The 18,889-nt window shown below is 40.5% G+C and overlaps 1 protein-coding gene across 1 annotated transcript; it reads right to left on the minus strand.

Annotated features, from left to right (window-relative positions):
* Window positions 1-2,085: 2,085 nt before the first annotated feature.
* ccdc80l2 (coiled-coil domain containing 80 like 2) lies at window positions 2,086-15,836 on the minus strand. Its single transcript, XM_088356082.1, has 12 exons — window positions 15,336-15,836; window positions 13,155-13,243; window positions 12,916-13,086; window positions 10,211-10,362; window positions 9,806-10,117; window positions 8,752-8,956; window positions 8,504-8,660; window positions 5,215-5,351; window positions 4,962-5,113; window positions 4,784-4,887; window positions 3,407-3,487; window positions 2,086-3,311 (listed from the first exon to the last, which is right to left on the minus strand). Exons 1-12 carry the CDS (start codon window positions 15,613-15,615, stop codon window positions 3,001-3,003), a joined length of 2,151 nt encoding a protein of 716 aa, XP_088212208.1. The 5' UTR covers window positions 15,616-15,836; the 3' UTR covers window positions 2,086-3,000.
* Window positions 15,837-18,889: the final 3,053 nt, after the last annotated feature.

Raw genomic sequence — 18,889 nt, forward strand, 5'->3', positions numbered from 1 at the left:
TGAACCAGGTTTTTCCAATGCTGGCGGTCTTGTGCCAGCTGTTCTGCATCCTCGACAGCAACTCCGTGTTGTTGGAGGTCGCCCGCAACGACGTCGAGCCATCGAGTGCGGGGTTTCCCTCGTGGTCGTCTCCAGCCTGCGGCCTTTGGGTCAAACTGGAGAATGGCTCGTGTCGGATGGTCTGGTGGTAGACGAAGGACATGGCCAAACCAGCGGGTGCGGCGTTGTGCGACCAAGGAAGATGCTCGGGGCTGGCACGTGCGGGCTCTGAGCTCTTTATTGGAGACTCGCTGGGGCCACCTGATGTTCTCGATAGTTCTAAGAGCCCTGCTATCAAAACCGTCGATTCTTGTGGCCAGGGTGTCGTTCAGGGGCCATGTTTCTGAGCCATAAAGCAGGATAGAGAGTACGGCGAGGTTGTAAATGCGGAGCTTTGTCTTGCGTGCGATGGTCTGGTGCCGCCAGAGTGGTTTCCAGAGAGACTGCAGAGCAGATGCTGCCAGGGCTCTTCTGCGGAGAATCTCTGGTTTTAGGTCCCCATTGTCTGTCACCATGGACCCCAGATACACAAAGCTCTTGACAGGCTCTACGATGTCGCTACCAATTTGGATGGGAGGTGGATCTGGTCCATCACCGACATACATGAACTTGGTTTTCGTCCAACTCACTTGGAGGCCAAATAACACAAGCAGGTTGATTGTACTTTGAGTAAAATGGGTGGACATGATGAAAAATAAATAGCTTGTGAGCGCTACACTGTATCTCGCGTCCCTTTTTAATTTAGTTTTTCATAGTAGCGATCTCTTATAGTATAATAATAATCTGAATATTAATAATAATAATTTAACATCTCGACGTACACAGCTTAGCACCTGACAATCGACTTCAAGTACTGATGGACTGAATATCACAAACAAAGCTCGTGTTTTTGACTCAAAACTGTTCAACTGTAGTAAGCTAGGTCTGTAGTAAATATTAGTCAAAGTCCAGCTAGCGACTAACAAAAGTGTAGATGCAAAAGGGCACCCAAAGTTTTGAGAAATTTCTAGTTGGTATAATTTTGGCATAGCTCCCATTTTGACAGCATCCACCATCTTCTTCTTCTTTTTTTGTATACACAATAAAAAAAAAAGTGATGTCTTGGTTTTCTTTTTTTGGGGGAGGGCTATAGTCGAAAATGACCAAAAGTGCAAAGATTTTTGTTGCAACCTGTAGTTTGATTAGAGTTTGAATGGACCTATGATTTTATCCTCAAAATAAGCTTAACAAAGCCAAAGATGATATCGAGGTGTTTGTATTCTTGCAACAATTGTATCATCTTGGGGCCTTCTAACTTTTAATCAAGATGGCCTTTGTTATGGTGCTGGGAAGTCAGAGGAAGCACTTACAATTGTATCCTCTTGGGACGCGCTAACAATTAATCAAGTTGGCCTTCGCTTTGGTGCTGGGAAGCCTGCTTAGGAGTTTTCCTCCCTACATTCCTTTCTTTTCTTTTCCCTACTGCTCATTTATTATGGTCACACGCCATCCAGCGACCAGCAATATTCACTTAATTTCAACATGTGTTTTCTGTCTATGCCAATCAGATTCTTCTCTTGTATTCATGTGACCTCGCTGAAGCCAATCACATGTGTTGTTCTATGCTTGTGCTTTCCAATTAATGAGTCTCTAGCCACAGGCGGCGCGTGATTCTTTCCTGAGCCGATCTTGGAAGCAGATCTTGGAAGCACGCGCCTCCGATGGAAGGGCTCTCAAAAACCTTTCCGACTCAGAGTGTGTCCTTTTCTTCATCTTAATACAATCTCAAGTTTTAACCTCGACAAAAACTCAATTAAAATGTACGGTCTGTATACCATACACGAATGTGAAATTGACATCAAATTAAAAAAAAGAACAATATTTTGTGGTTTGTGTTGAATTTTAATCATATAGGAATACAATTATGAAAAATGCTTCAAAATATTTGAAAAGCTGAATTAAATACACTAAATACTTACAATATAAATTGAAATTAAGTGAAACTTGAATTTTTGGTGTCATGTGAAATCTGGATGTGACAAAAGCAATACTATGAAAAGCGGGAATTTTAGTTATGTGTATCATTTGTAATGAGGAGAATTGGTTAAGAAATTGGAAAGTAGTAGTGTGTACAAAAAACAAGTGCATGGGGCATGGTGTTGAAAGTTAGTGATGAGGATTCAATAAGGGACATTTTTCAAAGTTTACCTGTATGCACAACACTTTTATTTAGCCAAATATATATATTTCATTATCTTAGCTTAATGGTACCAATATAGTACAATTCAATCTACCAAGACTACTAGCTTAAATCAAAATAACAACAAAATGAACAATGAGAGGAATGATCACACATTAGCCGATTGAAACACAATGTAAAATAACCTTCAATTCCATAAATGATCAGTCTTTCAAAGATTTATAGGACTCACTAGCTACCCCTGTTTTGGTTAGCAACATTGTCTGATAGCTCCTCGTTTAAGAACCTAGGAAAAAAAAGGTGTGAAAATAGGTTCATAAAGAGTATATTTTTTCTGCTTGATGTTTAAAGGGAGGCTTAAATTCAAGTTATGTTTTGAATGGTGATATGTTTATTTTGTTTTATTATTGGATGAATGCAAATAAGATTTCATAAGAAGCCGATTCCTGATGTTGACTATTATTGGAATCGTTTGTTCGTTATTTTGACATCATCGTCGCTCTCGGACAATCATGTTGCTATTCTACAATGTCTACACCCTTTAAGATGATTTTTATCTAAAGTTTCTTCTTGCAAGTTCAAAATCCATTGTAGTCTTCTCTCCTGATTTTGAGTGTCTACTAAAGTTATTAAGTTTGATCTTATCAAAGCATTTTAAGTGTATCATTCCAATATTTCTGAATATACATGAAATAGTTCTTACTGCAAAGTAGGTATTTAGTGAGAAACAGTACGGAGTCTTTGGTTTTTGAACTGTTCTTATGTGTGATCCTCATCCCCGTTCATCTTGAACGGTGATGATCTCCGCCATAACCGCGGTAACCGTCCTCATGGCCTTGTCCGCGCCCATCCGCCTCCGGGCATTGGATCCCCAGCTGCTTCTGCAGCTTCTCCTCCTGAACCCTCAGATCCATAGAGTCCACCATGTCGTAGATGTTGTCCAAGGACCACACGGGTGAGGGGAACCAGGCCTTGATGTCACTGTCCTTGCCCACCACAAGCATGCTGAAGTAATCCTTGCTGATCTTCAACTGCTCGCGCAGGTTGTTGATCATAGTGCGGGACAGCGGCTCCACTTCGCTCTGACTGCGACCTGTCAGAAAAAAAAGGTAGTACAGATGCGCCACAATGCAAACCAAAAAAGCCTCAAAAACATAACGGTAGCCATTAAATAGAAAATGCAGTCACCATTTAGAGGAAACAGCTCCACAGTTCCTGAGGAATCATCACCAACCCCTGTCAGCTTCAACATGGCAAAGTGACGAATACCTGAGACAAGAAAAGGCACTTAAAAGTTCATTTCATGTACTGTGCAGTTATTCTATACCATAAATCCAAAATCCCAAGAAAGACCATGAACCATTGTTACTTTATTTATTAATACCTATCCTGTTATGTCCAGCATGGTCCCGTTCTGTGTTGCTTTGTCCTGTTTCGTTTGAGTCGGAAGAAACCTGTGTTTGCACGTTTTTAGTTAAAGCCTGTTTGTTCTGTCTTGTCCCTGAGTTTTGGACGACTTTTATTTTACTAAATAAAAGTTTTGGTCGTCAACGCAATTGAGTTCTCCCTTCCTGCCTCCTGCCTCCGTTCTGGTCCGGTCCCCTCGTGACATATCCACTTATACGTGTTCCCAGTGTTATATACATATTTTGATTAGTTCAAATTGTGTGTGCGCGGTATACCAATTTTTGTACGGAAAATTAAAAAAAAACTACTGAAGTACTACATTTACTGCAAGTGGGGAAATAACTAAAAAAATAACTTAAATGATTGTGTTATTTGATAAAAAATAAACTTCTTTACACAAATTAAATTTGTTTTTATTCTATGAACAGTAGTCTGTCTTGCTGTGAGTAAATAGATGCCGCGTTGTGTTTGTAAGGTTTATTATCGCTGAATAACGGGAATTGTAATCATTAATGAGGGGAGCATTTGGCTCAAGTTGATAGGTATGTTTACTTATGTATAAAAAGTACTTATTATATTGTGAATTAGTATCTGCATCGATGACAATGTTATGTTATGTTTTTTGGTTATGTTATGTGTAGACATGGGTGAGTACCAGTGCCAGCCATCAGTGCATAACCTTATTTTATCAGTGCCGAAACATACTTTAAGGTATCGGTACCCATGTAAATATTGTACTTGATTCGGTTGATATCGGCTGGATTTTAGTTTGTCAATCAAAAAGAAGAAATTCAATATTATATTAACATTTTATTTCAACGTTTTTTATTTTAAGGGGATGATATTATGTTGGGATTTTTAGATCTGTAAATTATTAATCATTGTTGAGAGGCTTGAATTTTGATATCGGTCTAGAAAAAAAAATTAGTTGGGTTCCTTGAATCGTGAGTATTGAGTATTGTTTCACTGATAGGGATGTGCAAGTACCAACACCAGTATTAGTATTTGTGTCGATAGGACTTCATACTCAGAACGATCAATATCAGTAGTATATGTATATATATATAGTATATATATCTGTAGTATTGCTGTCTGTTATCCGTATCAGTGACTACTCAAGAGGTATCGTCTTGGGTATCGAACATGCTCTTTACTGACCAAGGGGGCATTCTTGTCCGTTGAGAGCAGACAGCTGCTGATGAAAGGAGTAGTCGTCCTCAGTCGGAGCAGATATGATCAGCAGTCTCCTCTTTGACACAAACCTGTAACGATAGGTCAATTTTTACTCATCAAAAAACAAAAAGTGTGCGCTTGTGCATGCACGTGCACACTCTACCTATGCAAGGAATTCTCAGTTTCAGATTCTTGCTTGTCAGTTCCGCACGCCAGGGGACTTTTCCTCTCTCGTTCTTTCTCCGTACGCCTCGAGGGAAAGTTGTCGATGTACTCGAATATAGCCAGACTCGATGGAGGCGCCTCAAACACTCGCTTGGTGGAGAAAATTAAAAACAGGATGTAATTATCCTTACCCCAAGATTTTGCCGAAGAGGAATTTCCTCTCAATTCAAATTGTAGATGGATTTTCTTACATTGGGCCCAATGTCGTAATCGGTGACAGTCATGGAGAAAAGGTCGGGGGAAGACAAACCCAACTGGGATCGCAAGAGGGAGATCAGGCCAGAATCAGACAGCTGCTCTGGTAGCTCACTGAATGGACGCTCTGACTCTTAAATGGAAATAGTATCATTCGGTATAGCGGCTAAACACTTCATTATATACACATACAGTGGAACCTCGGTTCTCGACCATAATCCGTTCCAGAACCCTGTTCGAAAACCGATTTGTTCAATCACCGAAATCATTTTCCCCATTAAAAATAATGTAAATCGTTTTAATCCGTTCCAACACCCTGAATGTTTACCTTGAATGTTTAACGTAAACATAAAGCTAACCCAGGCTAATCGTACGTTCGCGTTATCGTAATCTTCCGTACGAAAGATTACGCTAACATGAACGTGTAAAAATAAAAAAAAGGATAAAGAAAAGAATTATGAATAGGATTTCTTACCTTTGTGGTGGTCAGCAGAAGGCGCAGGCAAGATAAGACACTCGCACACCTCCTTCATATTTTGCTATTATTTCTTTCTTAAATGCAATAGTTGTACGCACTACTTTTCTTTTTTTACCTGTAGCAACTTTGCTGCTTGCACTGACTTTCTTCGGAGGCATAATTAGGGGCTAAAACACTTGGTACACCTACTATATTAAAAGCGAAAGCAAAACGAAGCACGTCTGCACGCGATAACAGTTGGTCATGAAAAGAGCGAGCTACACTCATACGGCGCTCAGCATCGCACCCTAGCGTACGCGCTCACGCATTACCGGCGTTCGAACTCCGATTTTTTGACTGAACAGCGAAGCAAGAATTTCTCGAAATTTTTGGTCGGACTCCGATTTGTTCGAACTGATAGGCGTTCGAAAACCGAGGTACCACTGTATAAGAAAATTTACAATAGTAACAATCTGTGACATGCGGTAAGGTTTGTGTCTGATGAGGCAACAGTCAAATTTTGAATTAAATGAACCTGTATGTTACATAAAGCTCCTTTTGAAATAAAATAGATAGGTAATCCTCCATTATAAAATGCAATGGAGGCTTGACTGGCTGTTAGCTTGTTAATACTGTCACCAATTCTATCATTTGGGGTTGAGGTGTGCCCAAATCGGGATACTTGGCTTTACTATCGTCCTCTGCCATGAGGCCAGGACCGGCCCAAGCCTTCATGGGGCCCTTGGCAAAATTAGAGTTGGGGCCACCTATTAATTGATAATTTGCATACCTACTAAAAGTAATTCCATGTTCTACTCCAGGGGTTGGCAACTATTTTGAGTCAGGGGCCGCATGTGACATCTTATACTTCTTTTAAATAGATTAATTTTATCAAACTGCTTTTGAAACAACCACAATTATAGCAAAACATTATGTTAGGTCCCTGTTTGTTATTTGGTTTTAAAGTATTACTGTAGTTTTTTAAAGTATTTTTTTCAGTATTTCTGAAGTCGGATTTTTATTGAAGCACAAGTGGGACCTCCATACTTTGCGGTTCCACGTTCGCGGGTTCAGAGCTTCGCGGGTCTAAAAAATAATAATATTTAAATAAAATAATAATTTTTGATGGGGCGTCGCTACTTTGCGGTTCCACGTTCGCGGGTTCAGAGCTTCGCGGGTCTAAAAAAAAAAAAAATATGTATATATATATATATATAGAGAGAGAGAGAAATACTACATACAATTACTTCAGAAATACTACAAAAAAAATAATAATAATAAAAAAAAAAATATATATATATATATATATATATATATATATACCCCCAAGTGGGAGGTGGCTAGAGTCATTTCTGACTCTTTTTGGGAGATTGATTCAGAGGAGGGGACTCCCAGCCCCCTTGCTCAACCCAACTGAGGTGTTGGGAGTCATTAGGTGACCAAACCCCCCAATTCCAACCCCAACAGGTAACAATGTTTAAGTCTTAGGTGTGGCTTGAACCACAACCTCCCAGTCTCGGGGCGGGCGCCATACCCCCAAGACTACCAAGCTGGTGTTAATAATAATAAAATAAAATAATTTAAAAATAAATAAATAAATAAATACATTTTTGAAGCATTTTTGAAGGGGCGTCACTAAGTCGCCGATTTTCACTTTTCGCGGGTGGTTTTGGTCCCCATTAACCGCAATAACCGAGGGATTACTGTACTGTAGTTTTTCATGGTGTTACTGTAGTTTTATTTTTGTTATATTTTTGTAGTATTTCTGAAGTAATTGTATGTAGTATTTCCCTAGTAGTATTGTTTTTAGTATTTCTGCAGTACTTTTGTATTTCGAAATTTAGACTTTTTGTTGTATATCTGTAGTATTTTCATAGTATTTTTGTATTATGATTATAGTATTTCTGTAGCATTACTGTAGTATTTTTTTTAGTATTTTCTCTGTTGTATTTTGTAGTATTTCCATATAAAAATGTTTGTTGTATATCTGTAGTATTTCTGTAGTATTCTCGTAGTACAGTGTTACTATAGTTTTATCTTTGTAGTTTTTTTGTGATATTTCCATCGTAGATTTTTTTGTAGTATCACTATAGGTTACCGGACTTCCTGTGCGGAGTTTGTATGTTCTCCCCGTGTTTGCGTGGGTTTCCTCCGGGCACTCCGGTTTCCCCCCACATTCCAAAGACATGCATTTTCAGGTGGATTGGCCGGTCCAAATTGTCCCTATGTGTGAATGAGCGAGCGAGTTGTCTGTCCCTGTGTGCCCTGCGATTGGCTGGCAACCAGTTCAGGGTGTCCCCTGCCCACTGCCCAATGATTGCTGGGATGGGCTCCAGCACCCCCGCGACCCTACTGAGGATAAGCGGTGCAGCTAATGAGATGAGATCACTATAGGTGTAATTTGCAGGATTTAGGTCATAAACGTCTTGTAGTAGTATTTTTTTGTTAATATTTCTTAAGTATTTTTTATATCATAGTATCATGTATTAGTATTTCAGAGATGTATTTCCAAAGCAGTATTTTTGTAGAATTTTTGAAGTATTTCCTTTGGATAATTTTTGTCATATTTCTTTAGTATTTTTGTAATATTAATGTAGTCGTCTTTTTGTAGTATTTTTGGAGTAAATAATTCTGTAGTAGTATTTTGTAATATAGTATTACTGTAATAGTATTTTTGTAGTACGGTAGTTGTATCCTAGTTTTTTATTTTTATAATGAAAGCAAAATAATATATGAGGTCCCTGTTTTTAAGCACTATATTTTGTATTTAGTTTTGTAGTTATTATGTAGTATTTTTGTTGTATTTCTGTTGAATACATGCTTCTTACCAAGTTGATAGTGACGCAACGTAAGGGTGGCATCGTTCCCCCTACCCACAATAGTTGCCACGGTGACCTTCCTTACGGCTAGCTCACAGTGATGCTTCTCGTTCTCTGTGCTCTGCTGCAGGTATAGCGTTGTGTCTCTGCTAGGAGTTGATATTAGCTTGCGCCATGAACAAAAACATAGACATACATAAGAAGATTGAGCAGGGACCGTAAACTGTAAAGTATGTGTGGATGAAAGGGATTCTCACCATCAACCTTCTCTTCCCTTTAAAGTGATCCAAAAAGTCTTTCAAGGCACTTTTGTCCTTATCGCTTGCTTGCTTTTTCGACTTGCCTTTTCCCTTCTTTCCTTTTTTTCCTTTGCCCTTTTTTGGAGACGTTTCCTTTTCTTTGTTTTCTGTTTTACTATCTTCAGCGGGTTTTTTCCATTCTCCATCTAATTTTGGGTCCAGTCTGCAAAGTAATGGTACAAGGCTTCAAGGGACCCACAAGAAATATTTTACCGTACTTTTACAGTAAATCAAATCTTTGGTATATGATAAAAAAATTGTATCCTTATCTATATGTTTTTGTTTAAAATCTGACAAAAATCAGATTTCTTCTTTCTTTCTCTCTTTCTTTCTTTCTTTCTTTCTTTCTTTCTTTCTTTCTTTCTTTCTTTCTTTCCTTCATTCTTTCCTTCTTTAATTTTGTTTCTATCTATCTTGTCTCTTTCTTTCTTTCTGTCCTTCTTTAATTCTTTAATTTTCTTTCTTTCATTCATTCTTTAATTTTCTTTCTTTCTGTCTTTCTTTCTGTCTTTCTTTCCTTTTTACTTTCTGTCTTTTTGTCTTTCTTTTTGTCTTCCTTTCTTTCTGTCTTTCTGTCTTTCTTTCTTTCAGTCCTTCTTTCTTTCTTTCATGTATTCATGTAGTTATTTACATGTTTGTTTATTCGGGGCATGTTCTTCACATCAGCGTGTTTTCCTAGTTTCTGAAACGGTATGTGCCAAACAAGTAACTTAATAGAAATAACCATGTTTTTTTCAATATTAATATGAAATGATTGCCTGTTTTTAAATACAGGGATTACAGTGAAAACCTTTTATTTTAATCGTTAAATATACAAATTAATCAAAAGATTAATTTAGTAATAACATATTGTTGCAGGCTTAAATTGATAACTGGTCAAAAGAAAAGTACACTAAATAATTTACGTTATCACACAATGACAATTTATTATAGTTGCTTATGAATAAACAAGTTAAGATCAGGCAGTTAAGAGATTCTTGTAGAAACAAAATCAAAACTGAAATGAAATCACCTTTCTTTTTTGACTTCCTCATTTTTTGTTGACACATCAGGAGGACGGCGCATATCCTCTTTTTCTTCTTTCTCTTTTCCGCCAGTATCGGACTCCTTTCTCCTCCCGTCCGTCACCTTCCGAATAACAAACCTGGACTTGCCGCTCAGTATGTCCTGGATTTTACTCTTGAGCGCCGCTTTTTTATCTAAGGGGGGCTTCCTTTGCCAGGTCGCGACAGACGTCTGGTTTCTTTGCTTCTGCTGGGTCGGAATGATTCTCTTCTTCATCTTTTTCCTTTTGACCAGGACTTTCTTCTTTGTGTTTTTGCACCTAGGAAATTGTGAAATAATGCCATCAGTTCAATGCGTATATCTCCTCTCGTTTTAAAGTACAACATATCATGATAAAGTGTAGAAGCAGAACCTGAGTTTGGATCCTTTTCTGGTTATTTTCTCCAATTTCCTCATGGGAAACTGATCAATGACCTCAAAGACGGCCTCCAGCCGGACCGGAATTGGGAATTGCTCACCTACTCTTAAGTTCTTTTTCAGCACCAACATGTTGAACACTTGGTCCTTAATCCAATAGAAAGATCGATTCAAGTTAGAATTACATGGATTCGGAATTGTCAATCACTACATAAACCTGAAATATATGATAAAATTGTATAAATAAAAACATTTTATGATCTGGAATCTGAATAATTTGTCATACAGAAAGAATAATAACATAATAGTGTCATGATTGCCCATTGCCCTCACCTGTGCCCGCTCGTTTGGCGCCAGCTGCTGCTCGTTCCCTGATTGGTTCACCTTCTATTTAAACTCAACGCTTTCATTCACTCCTTGTCAGTCCGTCAGCGAACCTCCGCACATGCAAGGCAAGAACTATTTGACTCTGGCTCCCGTCTGTCCCGTCCTTACCTGTATCCTGCTCGTCTGCCCCTGTCCTCCCGATCATCTCCGGCTCCCGACTTTTTCCTCCCTTCGAACACGCTCCAACAACATTCATTTGGACAGGTAACTTAAAATTAGTTTTACCTGGTTATATCAGTATCAGAAATTATTTTCCCCCCATTTTATTAACACTCCACTTATTGAAACATAAATATTTTGTTTGTTTGTTTGTTTGTACATGATTCAATTGTTTGTTTGTTTGTACATGATTCAAATTGAATCTTTTCTTCCGGCGCCGTCACGAATGGCAGCCACTCCAGCAGCTCCCGTGTTATTTTCGATTGTTCTCGATTGTTCTCAGCTCAGGGATGCTGCTGGAAATGTGAATTTCCCTTCGGGGATGAACAAAGTATCTATCTATCTATCTATCTATCTATCTATCTATCTATCTATCTATCAATCTCCCGCCTCGGCTACTTGACCCGTGTTTGCCCACCGACCACGCACTGATCTCCCGTCCCGGCTACTTGACTCGTTTCTGCCCATCGACCATGCTCCGATCGCCCGTCCCGGCTACTCAACTCGTTCCCGCCTTCCGACCACGCTCGGATCCCGTGAGCTCCCTGCTCCTTCTGCCCAGCGATCGCCAGATTGCTGGCGCTTGCTTTCACATAGATGACTTCTCAGCTTCCGCAGTAAAGTTTATTGTGAAACGTTACGCGTTTGGGTCTACCATCTGTTCTGACAGTCTGGGGAATTTTGCTTAACCAAGCAGGCCCAATTCTAAAAAAAATACTAAAAATACTAAAAAATAATTGTCAGATAGCACACAAGGGACCCCAGTGCCTAACAAATGGTTGAACTTTTAGCCCAGGGATGTCCAGAGTCAAGCCCAGGGGCCAGTTTCGGCCCGCTATCAAATTTTCACTGGCCAGTGGCCTCTGTCATAAAATGAAAATAACATGTGGCCTGCCAGTAGGGTTGACTGCACTATATAATAAATTTGTACAAAAAAATACTATTTCACCAGATGATGGCTATAGCACATTGGCCACCTTGCCCTTTGTTTCTGTGAGAATTTTAGCCCACCCCATGTCCACACCCACTGTAATTGAAAAAAGGAAAGTTGACTGTGACAGACGCCGCTTCCAGAAAGAGTTAAAATCTGTGTGTCTTTCCACCCAAATTCAAAACAACTGTGCGAGCCTGAGAGACCATTGCTGTTTTAAAAAAATATAATATCAAGAGGTACTGCCAGACGAAACGTGCTGACTACAAAAAGCTATCTGGAAACGAACGGTGTGTAAAGGTGAAGCAACTGGAAGCTGTTTTAATGGCACAGCAGCGCTTTTTCACAAAACCCGCGAGTCTAATGAAAATACGACAAAGGCGAGCTACGAGGTCGTAACGCTGTTAGCCAAGCACTGCAAACTTTTTATTGAGGCCAAAATTATTAACAACTGTTCGAAAGATTGCAAGGCCCCCACATAGTTTCATTTTACCAAATCTGGCCTGCTTTCTGAAAGGTTTGGGCACCTGTATAAGCCTATTGGTTGTGTCATGATTACTGGATTGAATCACCTGTGCCCGCTCATTTGGCGCCAACTGCCGAGGGTTCTGATTGGCTCCCTGTCACTATTTAACTCAGTCCTGTCAGTCCCCTGGTGTCAGTCCATCTGCGAACCCCTGTGTATACAAGGCAAGCCTTTTTTGACCCTGACTCTCACCTGTCCCGTTTTTGCTCCCGTTTGTCTCCAGCTAAGACCCGTTTTGATCCTGACCACGTCTCCTCTCCCGTCCCGGCTTACGACCCATTTTTTATCCCGACTACGTCTACTCTCCCATCCCGGCTTACGACTCGTTTCCGACCCCGACCTCACTTTGCTCTCCAAGTCCCGGCTATTGACCTGTTTTTCCGTCCCTTCTGTTTTTGGATCACAGTCCGAATATGAGAGCGACTTGCTTCCCGCGTCCAGCGAACACCGGATTGTGGGCGCAGCCCTTCTTCTTTCTTTCAATAAAACTTGTGGTAAACGTTACGCTATTGGGTCTTGTTTCTGTTCTGGTCCTGACAGGTTGTTTCATATGCTAGTCACTCTGCCCGTAAAAATACAGCTGCAAATAGTCCAATTGATATGAAATTAATTGGAGGACTTTTGACTTCAGCCCACTAAACATCAGACGATCATTCCATCGGCTCTGTGCAGAAATAAAATCCGACTGTGTGTTTACCTGGTTGAGCTTAAGATAGTGAAGGAGCTTGGTGACTGTATCAGGGTCCATGGTCTCTACAGTGGCATCTCCCTCTACGGTTGTCTTCTGGATTCTCCCCTCCATCATTGCGTTTTGGATTATGGACACAATAAAAGTGTCCCTTTCAGCTAGACGGCAGTTTAACCATTTCTGAAAGGGACCAAAATCTTATTATCATGTAATAGAGCATCAAGTATTTTCTGGTTCTATCACTTCACCTGATCCGTGTCTTCCAACTGTTTTTCCATCATACGAAGGTATTGGTTATCATATGAAGGGGCTGTTATAATCCACAGTCGCTTTTTACCTGCAAGAGAGGACGGATAAATGAATAAATTTGCAGATATTTGCAGGAAAAATCTGAAGACTCTTTTGGTTGCCGCAGATTGTGTAAGATTTCTTTTTTTAAATGTATTTATTCAATAGGATGAAGGCGCAAAGGAGCTTGTTTTATCTAAGTTATCAAAATATGTGTGTTGTCATGATTACCGGTGTGAATCACCTGTGCCGCTCCTTTGGCGCCAACTGCCTCGGACTCTGATTGGCTCTCTGTCCCTATTTATACCCACTCCTATCCATCTCCTTTTGTCAGTCCGTCTGCAAACCTCAGTATCTCTAGGCAAGCCTTTTTCGACCCTGACTCCCACCTGTTTTTTGCTCCCGTCTGTCCCCTGGCCTCGACCCGTTTTTGATTCTGACTACATCTACTCTCATATCCCGGCTTTCGACCTCTTTTGTCCCCGACCACGTCTACTCTCCTGGCTTACGACTCGCTTACGATCTCGACCATGTTTTTGCTCTCCTGTCCTGGCTACTGACCCGTTTTTCCGTTCCAGACTCCGCCATCGCTCGCCACGGAAGATCCACTTCCGTGTCCAGAGCAACTTGCTGCCCGCGTCCAGCAATCACCAGATCGTGGGCACAACCTTTCCTCTTTCTTCCAATAAAACTTGTGAGAAACGCAACACAAGTGGGTCCTGTCTCCATTCTAGTCTTGACATGTGTAGCGAATATGGGTGGTGAAAATAATGAATAAATAAATAAATTATTCTAACAAACAATTTATTGACCAATTGAATCAACGAGCCGAGTTTATTCTTTTCAAAACTCGTCTCGCCTTTTTGGAGCACCACATACGTTTTTAGATCATTGTGTCAGGAAAATGGATGAAAAACATTGTTTAGTTATTCTGAAGGGTGGGTACACACACTTTAGGTGAATTCTTTTTACTGTTTTGATAGTTCAATATACTTTAATCGAGACACACACACTCTTGGATTTATGGACTTTTCTTTTACGAATCCTCTACTGGAGAAGCTTGAATAGAACACAAAACAATAATAAGAAAATAAAACAAAGACAACTAGAAGTTGAGAACTTAAACTAGCACCATTTGGATAGACAACAACATTGGCTTGATTTTTACGTTATTGTATTTTGATAGAAATCCCCCCCTTTAACGTCACACCAATACCAGTGCCTAGCATCACCTAGCGGACCGCCTGCGGTGGAGTTGTCACGGCAACCTTTAATCCGCAAATGCAAGCTAAGCCCCCCCTCTCCAACCTCACATTCCACAGTATCAGTCAGATAACATATGTATGTCATTGACTTAAAACACAGTATCCCCTTTACATGTTTTGATCATTTTCTGAAATCGCAAAAAGGAATTCTGACCAAAGTTGAATACTCTACAAGTGAAAGTTCAAAATATGGCCTAATTTATACGCTTTATTATTTTTCAAAGAGTGCATTAAAGACCTCTACTTTAGCCATAGGGTGTCAAGACCAGAACGGAGACAGGACCCACTTGCGTACGTTTCTCTCAGTTTTATTGGGAAGAAAAGAAAAGGTTGCACACACAATCCGGTGATCGCTGGTCGCGGGAAGCATGTCGCTCTAACGCGGAAGTGGCACTTCTGTGGCGAGCGATGGCGGTGTCGGGAATGGAAAAAAACAGGTCAGTAGCAGGGACAGGAGAGCAAAAACGTGGTCGGGATCAGCAACGAGTCGAAAGCCAGGATAGGAGAGTAGACGTGGTCAAGATAAAAAAACAGGTCGAAGCCGGGAAACAGACGGGAGCAAAAACAGGAGTGAGTCAGGGTCGAAAAGCTTGTCTAGAGTAAACTGAGATTCGTAGACAGACTGACAACAGGGGACGGAAAGGAGTGGGTTCAAATAGGGACAGAGAGCCAATCAGAGTCTGAGGCAGTTGGCGCCAAAGGAGCGAGCACAGGTGAAGCATATCACGACATAGGAACCAAATAGCCTCCCTACTTTATTGTACTGTAACATTTGCATGACAAAAAAGTTTGCTTTCTACTGCAACTAAATCCCAAAAATGAAAATAATGGAAAACAAAGGCATTCATTTCAAACTGCTTCGTTTATTTTGCTTGCCTGCAAAGTCAGAGAGGAACTCTAACTCCGGCGGGAGGTTCAGGGAAGTTCCTCCCCTTTCCCGGTTGTCGCGTCTGTGTTGTCCGTCTCCATCCAGGCCCAGTCCCAGCTCAATTCCCGAGGGGAGGTCCGAATAGTCTCCCCATTCTTTCACGTTGGGGTCCAGCTGACTCTCGGATTTGCTCAACGCGGCCTTCCGTCTTGCAGCCAATGTGCTCGGTAGAGTGAAACTCCACATTGCGGCGATGAGAAGCCATTGTGAGCAAAAGCTGCCAAACATCCTCACTGGTTGGTCGTACAATATTGACAAATATGCTTGCCGGAACAAGATGTAGAAGTACACGTAAACAACAAAAATGTAATATTCCTTTATGTCAAAAATATGCAAATATTCCTATAGTCCATATTCAGTTGGGGTAAAATGAGGAGACGAGAATGCCAAAGCACAAAACAAGACTTGATGTGAGACGCTCGAAGGCAGAGCGAGTGCTAGGACCTTCCTCCCACTTTCTCCCCACAGACTCCTGGTTTATATTATAGCCCGGACTCGTTAACATGACTGGAATCTACTTCAAAGCCTCCTGTGCCTCTCACACACTCAGTGCCGACACGTGCATGCACATGCACACTCAAAGCCCTCATATCTCTTCCGACTCCAAAGAACAACCGCTGTGTATTGTTTTATTCAAGATCTCATTTTCTGTCAACTATTTTCCTACATTAATGCGGATAACATATCATAAATCAATTTCTATCACCACCCTAAACCAGCGTGCTAAACTGTAAAAATATACAGTATCTTTTTTTTGTTGCTGCTAAATGGTATTGCAAGTCAAGTCAAGTCATTTTTATTTGTATAGCCCTAAATCATGAAGAGTCTCAAAGGGCTTCACAGATTATTACACTATATTACACAGTCTATTTTTCATTGCACTGCTGTTCCGATGCACGATTCTTTCATTGCACTGCTTTCATTATAACTAGTCGTTAAGCCAGAGGTGTCAAACTCATTTTAACTCGGGGGCCACACGATAGAACAAAAATTCTCTCGGGGGCTGGACTACTAGATTAAAGAGAAAGAAAAAGAGAGAGAAAGAAATAAGAGAAAGAGAGAGGGAGAAAAAGAGAGAGGGTGGGACAAAGAAAAAGATAAAGGGAGAAAGAGAGGGGGAGTGAGAGAGAATGTGATGTGAGAAACAAAAGAGATAAAGAGATAAAAAGAGAAATGGTGAGAGAGGGGAAACAAAGACAGAAAGAGTGAGAGAGAGAGACAGAGAGAGAGAGACAGAGAGAGAGAGACAGAGAGAAAGAGAGAGAAAGAGAGAGAGAGAGAGAAATAAATCAATAGAGAAATGGAGAAGGAGAGAAAGGAGAAGGAGAGAATAGAGAAGGAGAAAAAGATAGAAGGGGATTAAAAAGAGAATGGGAAAGTGAGAGAGAGAAAAAGACAAACGAGAGAGAAAAGGAAAAAAAATAGAGAGCAAAAGAAGGTAAAAAGACACACACAGATAAAGAGGAACAAAGAAAGAGACTAAGAAAGAGACAAAGAGAGAGAGATTTGGAGTAAGAGAAAAAATGGAGGATGAGAGCGTGAGAGACAGAGAGAGAGAAAGAATGTGAGAAACAAAAGAGATAAAAAGAGAAATAGTGAGAGAGGGGGGAAAGAAAGAGAAAGAAATCCAAAGACAAAGAGAGAGAGAAAGATAGAGAGAGAAATAATGTGAGAAACAAAAGAGATACAAAGAGTAATAGTTAGAGAGGGGGAAAGAAAGAGAGAGAGAGAAAGAAATCCAAAGAGAAAGAGAAAGGAAGAGAAAAGAGAAGATAAAGAGAGAAGGGGAGAGAGAGAGAAGAGGAAAGCAAGAGAGAGAGGGACTGAGAGAGAAAGAGAGAGAGAGGCAAAAAAAGAAAGAAAAGGAAAAAAGCACACACACTTACATACAGATAGCCAGAGGCAGCTGGTAAACGCCATGGATATATGTTTTTATTCCTACTGAAACATTGAAATCATGCAGTTTTTAAAAAGATACATTCATTCATGGCAAAGGAAATAATATGCGGAATAATTTGAACCACGATGTAATAATAGCACTATAACCATCATTTTGCATTATTTTTCATTATTTGCATAGCTCTTTATCACAAGGAGTCTCAAAGGGCTGCACAGACTACAGTTTATTACAAACTACAGACTACACCATCCCCTGATCTAAAACGTATATGAGGGCAAGGAAAAACTCAAAACCTCAACATGAGGTAAAACCTTGGGACTGCATATGAATATGTAGAATTGTGAAAATGTGCAAAAAGATTTGCCATCAGTCAATTTTGATATTTTTAATTTTAATTTTATTTAGATATAGAAAAACGTCATCGAATAAAAATATACTTTATAAAATAAAGTAAGAAAAAAAATGTTTTTAAAAAAAGTTGGAAATTTTTTTTATCGTATTATAAATTCATTTGGTTATAATAGAAAAAATATCTACAAATAAACTAACAATTTGTCATCCATCATCACCAAACATGATCTAGTCAGAGATTTTAAAAAATGGACTGCAAAAATATTATGCTCTGGCCCACCCTTTTCTCAAGACCTCAAAACAAGTAATTTATTCGAACTTTGCAAAAAATTCTCGAGGCTTTAGCACGGCTTGGTTGACCTCTGCCCGAAGACATTAGTTTAGGTTGACTCAACACGTTATTAAAAAGCCTTCCGGCTGTACATGGCTTATGTCCGAACCAGAATAGGAGGAGGACCCATATGCGTAACGTTTTCACACAAGCTTTATTTTATGGGAATGGGTCAGTCATGCGCGTGAACACAAACGCCTGTGATTCAGCGATCACTGGGTGGAAGAAGTAAGACAGAAGTCTGGCGTGGAAAAACAGGAAGCCAGAGGCCGACGAGAGCGATACCAGATACACAAGCAGATACCGGACAGACAGAAGAGACAGGATTGACACCAGATACCGGACAGACGGGATCAATACCGGACAGGACAGACAGGATCAATACCAGATACTGGAGACAGATATCAGACAGGACAAGAGACGGGATCAACCCCGGAAACTGGAGACTGGAGTCAGATATCAGACAGGATGAGACAGGCGAAATCGATACCAGAGACTGTAGTGAGATATCAGACAGGACGAGACAGACGGGATCGATACCAGACACTGGAAACTGGGGTCAGATATCAAACAGGACGAGATAGACTGGATCGCTACCAGACTCTGGAGACTGGAGTCAGATATCAGACAAGACGAGACAGACGGACTCGATACCAGACACTGGGGACTGGAGTTAGATATCAGACAGGACGAGATAGACGGGATCGATACCGGACAGGATACACAAGCAGGATGCCGGACAGAGTCAAAACACACGTTTTGCGGGTGCAGAGGTTTGTTGACGGACTGTCAAGGGGGGAGTGAGAGCACTGAGTTTAAATAGGAGGGAAGCCAAGCAAGCGAGAAGCCGCAGCTGGTGCCAAACAGGCGGGGCCAAGTGAGGGCAATGGGCGGTTTGCATGTGCGGTTTCTTCATTTTC

The sequence above is a fragment of the Urocampus carinirostris genome, chromosome 16 (assembly GCF_059441175.1).
Source record: "Urocampus carinirostris isolate Australia breed hairy pipefish chromosome 16, RoL_Ucar_1.0, whole genome shotgun sequence".
NCBI lineage: Eukaryota > Metazoa > Chordata > Actinopteri > Syngnathiformes > Syngnathidae > Urocampus > Urocampus carinirostris.

What these genes read in the sequence shown, in the direction of transcription:
- ccdc80l2 (XM_088356082.1), bottom strand. Translation starts at nt 15,615, where the DNA reads ATGTTTGGCAGCTTTTGCTCACAATGGCTTCTCATCGCCGCAATGTGG. An exon ending in GAGGAAGTCAAAAAAGAAAG is followed by an intron (nt 8,957 to 9,805) that starts GTGATTTCATTT and finishes ATTACTTTGCAG; the next exon opens with ACTGGACCCAAAATTAGATG. An exon ending in ATTACGACATTGGGCCCAAT is followed by an intron (nt 5,114 to 5,214) that starts GTAAGAAAATCC and finishes TTCTCCACCAAG; the next exon opens with CGAGTGTTTGAGGCGCCTCC.